At 36.1% G+C, this 4,404-nt stretch overlaps 1 protein-coding gene across 1 annotated transcript; it reads left to right on the top strand.

The window, feature by feature from the left end:
* Window positions 1-680: 680 nt before the first annotated feature.
* LOC107748729 (protein TonB-like) lies at window positions 681-3,878 on the top strand. The gene is made up of 4 exons (XM_016563679.1): window positions 681-1,325; window positions 1,511-1,565; window positions 1,908-2,022; window positions 2,682-3,878. Exons 1-4 carry the CDS (start codon window positions 1,029-1,031, stop codon window positions 2,851-2,853), a joined length of 639 nt encoding a protein of 212 aa, XP_016419165.1. The 5' UTR covers window positions 681-1,028; the 3' UTR covers window positions 2,854-3,878.
* The last annotated feature ends 526 nt before the right edge of the window (window positions 3,879-4,404 follow it).

The following is a 4,404-nucleotide window of genomic DNA, read 5'->3' on the forward strand; positions in this document are numbered from 1 at the left end:
CCCCTTTAACTCTGTAGCTATACTAATAGGGCCTATATAAGCAAAATTATAGTTTCGAACCTGGCTTTAGCCAATGTTCAAATATCTGTTCTGGAAATGTATGCAAATTAGTTCATATTTTAGATCCAGTTTCTTTTGCGAATTATAACATTTCAGAAAAAAAAAACTTGTAGCCTAATACAAACGATACTTAATGTAGCCTGTGATAAAAGCATGGCGATATCTGGAGAACGTATGGTGATATTCATTAGGCTAGTTAATTTTTTATTCTTTTCACCTGTAGTGTTAACCTTTTCAACTACGAGATGTAAATTATATAGGCCTATAGGTTGTAAATGACGTAATAGCCTATACATTATTTACGCGCTGATATCAAAGCTTAACTGAGCGACATGACATTACATCATTAGGCTACAGCATTAATACAAATATAATCGAGAAAAACGTAATAAACAGTAAAGTGGCTGCCTACATATAGCTTCTGTAGTAGGCTAATAATGTAAAATAATTGCTGGATCATTTTAACAGTATTTTAAAAAATTTTTTAAAGAACAGTTTGAAAGAACCAATTCGGAGAAATGAGTCGGACGCACGTCGTACGTCTTAATAGGTTGACGTCACTGCAAGTGTACGCCAATGAGTTTGCGGGGTGGGCGTGGTTTTCTATAGATGGGCTGTGTTACCTGTAGCGACGTCTCGAGTCCACTCCTTTCAAACACCGCTCAGGTGAGCAGGAATCTACCGATCGTTAAAAACATCAAAACCAGGAAGGAAGCTAACTGAGGATCACTCTGTTAACCTACTTTCTAGTTGCATTAAGAAATTAACGTGGACTTGAGTGACAAAATATTTTAAGATCTGTGTTAAGATCACGGAGAATACACAGCCTTTGCTCTTCAGTCTTCAACATAATGCTACAGTCTTGTGGGAGGGGCTAGTTTCAGCGACAGGTAACTCTGATTATCGGTACACCTGCACGCGAAAGACAGGTTGTGAATCCGGTCCAGCTTCCTCTCGAGCCCTCCATCATGAAGTTTCCTGCACTGCTGTTGGGTTTTGTCTTGGTGTGTAGTCTGGGTATCGCTGGCTACATCCATACCAGACGAAAGCAGGAGACGCAACTGAGTAAACAGGCTTCATTTCTAGATATTAAGTTAAGAGTGACCAGAGATGTTCTGGGAGAATACCAAGATCAGCTGATCCAGTCCAACACACTGCTGGAAAAAATAAAAAAAGAGGTGGGCAGTCTAACCAAAGACCTGTCCATAGCCAAGACCTTTGTAGAGAAGAAAATAGGTGACATTGCTGCATGTAAAGGAGACAAGGTGAGTTGTAGAATGTGGGATGTTTAATGTTTTGTTTTTATGTGCTGTCAAGTATTAATATACATCTTAATTGCTTCATTGTAACACCATACTGGTCCAGCTATTGTAACTGACAGTATGCCTTCAAATCCATGTAGGCCTATATGACACATGTGATTTATTATAACCGGTCTTTTCTTCTTCAGAAACGATTAACAGATGAAATTGCTGCTGCAGAGTCAGAAAAGAAACATATCCAGAGTGAGTTTCCATCTCTTTATTTCCACTTTTAACAAGACGACAGTTTGGACATTTTTAAAGACCATATTGACAAAGAATAATATGGAGGTAGAAACAGTTACAGATTGTATCTCTTTGTAACTCAGATTAGCTAGATTTGTCAGTTATAGTAGGCTAAAGCCCATGAAAATATACTGCCCCTCCCAAAGCCAGTCAGTCATGCCTGGATAAATATAGCTAATGATGCATGTTGTAAGTCATTGTTAAGTACTGGAATTGCACAACTGGGGTGCAAGTTGCTGACAATAGCCTACATACATATATATATATATATATATATATAATACCCTTTTCTGTTCACAGTTAAGTTTGTGAAGGAGAAGTCACAGTGGGGAATAGAAGCTGAATCTCTAAAAAAACAAATGGAGCAGTTGAGCACACTTTGCAAGTACATCGACAAGACGTCTGAGGAGGGAAAGTGAGTACATTATTATAATAAAACTATTTTCTATGGATCTCCAATCTCATGAAACTGTCAGATAAAGTTAGCTGTGTTTAAATGGGTGCAGAATCTGTTGATTGGTCATTCTGTGTAAGGCTGAAGGGTCATGGGTTAAAGCTCTGTACATGTTATATAACCTGAAGCTTTTAAATGAGGATTTGGGTTAATGTGTGACCCTGGACCACAAAACCAGTCATAAAGGTAAATTTGTCGAAGCTGAATAAATAAGCTTTCCATTGATGTATGGTTTGTTGGGATCAGACAATATTTGGCCGAGATACAACTATTTGAAAATCTGAGGGTGCAAAAAAATCTAAATATTGAGAAAATCGCCTTTAAAGTTATCCAAATGAAGTTCTTAGCAATGCATATTACTAATCAATATTAATTAATATTGATATTAATATTATTATAATATTATACAATAATTTTGACCCATACAATGTATTTTTGGCTATTGCTACAAATATACCCCAGCGACTTAAGACTGGTTTTGTGGTCCAGGGTCACATTTATGAATTGAAACTTTTAAAATATAAAATTAAAACTCTAATTTTTAAAATTTAAATAGGAATAGATAGTGTATTTCTTCTAAGCATTAACATTGCTTAATGATACTCCTTTCCTTATCCAAGGAAACTGTGTAAAATAACCGAAGAGCCACAACAGCCAGAGGCAAAGCCCAAGCCCAAGGAAATGCAAGCGGAAAAACCCAAGGCTGAGGAAGCTAAAGCTGAGGAACCGAAACCGGAGGAACCAAAAGCTAAGGAGTCAAAAGCTGAACAGCCAAAAGTAGATGTGGTGTGAAGAAAAACCAAGTGGATGAGTATGTGTGTGTTAGGGGAGTGGAGAACAAAACCACGTCAGCGTCCGCTGGAGAATTGTATAGGATGATTAACTAACTTGAACGACTTGCTTGGGTTGATCTCCAGCATTCCAAAGGCATACCTGAAATGACACACACTTTGGGTTCAAGGTTTGACTGACAACATCACATGTGGTCTGTCATATTCCTCCTGTGTTTTCTGACAAATAATTGTGTGTTTGAGGAGTATGGGATGATGCATGTGTGAAAAACTCTTTTGAAAAACTCAATTTCTTTTTTTTTTTTCTTCAGAAAAAGAGTGTTAGGTTTCTTTGCTTTCTGGGTGTTTGATTTTTTTATATTTTCCCCCCTGTGGTTTACCTTGCCTGTGTTACAGTGTCATTCGGACCCTCCCTCGGGCTCATTCATACGTCCCGCTTGTATCGACCAATGGGAAAACTCTGACCCTCTTACTGTCACACCTAATCATCCTCACTCTGTTACCCCGGTTACTATTGTTATGCAGTCCTGACAACACCGAGTTTAACCAATCTGAGCCTTCAGTGAAGCAGAAAACCAGTTACGAAGTTGTAAGAGTTGCTGACTCTTGCTCTCCTTTGTTGTAAGTTTTGGTTTTATGCTGACATATTGTGATGTCTGATGTAAAATAAAAATAATGTCAAGAGTATGATTGGACATTTCTTTTATGTATTCTTCCAGTAAATGGACGTTTACCACTTCGCAATGTAAAGCTACTTAAAATGCTTGTCTAGTCAATGTAGTCTGCTTTTAATCTTACTTGCTTGACAGTTTAATTTGTTATTCTAGGCTGTTTAACCAGTTTGATGGGTATGTACGTTATGTTGGGTGTTTCAGGTGCAATGTGGTTTGAGACTAAATGCAACAGCAGATTTAATATACTGTACAGCTCCACCCTCTGACAAATCTTTGACAGTGTTTCTACATTTTAATTTGGGTTTTAAATAAATATTTTGGGTTCATTAGAAGTTAGGTTCAATCAAGAGCAATTATGGCATTATTAAATGTTCTTTTTAATAAAACATTAAGTTTTCATTATTAAAGGTTTTTATATGAAGTAATATCAAGCGTATAATTATATGAAACCACTGGCTGTTAATTTGATTTGAAAAGTTGTTTAACCCTCAAATGGTCCTCGTTTAATGTTTACACTTATGGTCATTGAAAGAGTAATTGTAAAAAATATATACATTTTTAATCATACAAATAATATATCATTTTTTGTTTACTTCTTATCTATCATTTTTTGTTTACTTCTTATCTATACATTAATGCTGTGTTTTGGGAGATATGAAGTACTTTTGTTCCTGCAACTACACCATTAGCTTGCATGTGAAATATTAATTTTTTATGAAAAAATCACTTAAATGATGATCTAAATTTAATTTAAGTTGTTTCTGGATATTGATCTAGGTGTTAGGTGTAGAATTCTGCCATCTGTTGGTTAGAGATAAACCTAAAATTATTATAGTTTAGGAAAGAAATAGTTTTTACCAGCAGAGGGCCATAGAGAG

Source organism: Sinocyclocheilus rhinocerous, unplaced genomic scaffold, assembly GCF_001515625.1.
Source record: "Sinocyclocheilus rhinocerous isolate Xijiao unplaced genomic scaffold, SAMN03320098_v1.1 scaffold491, whole genome shotgun sequence".
NCBI classification, from domain to species: Eukaryota; Metazoa; Chordata; class Actinopteri; order Cypriniformes; family Cyprinidae; genus Sinocyclocheilus; species Sinocyclocheilus rhinocerous.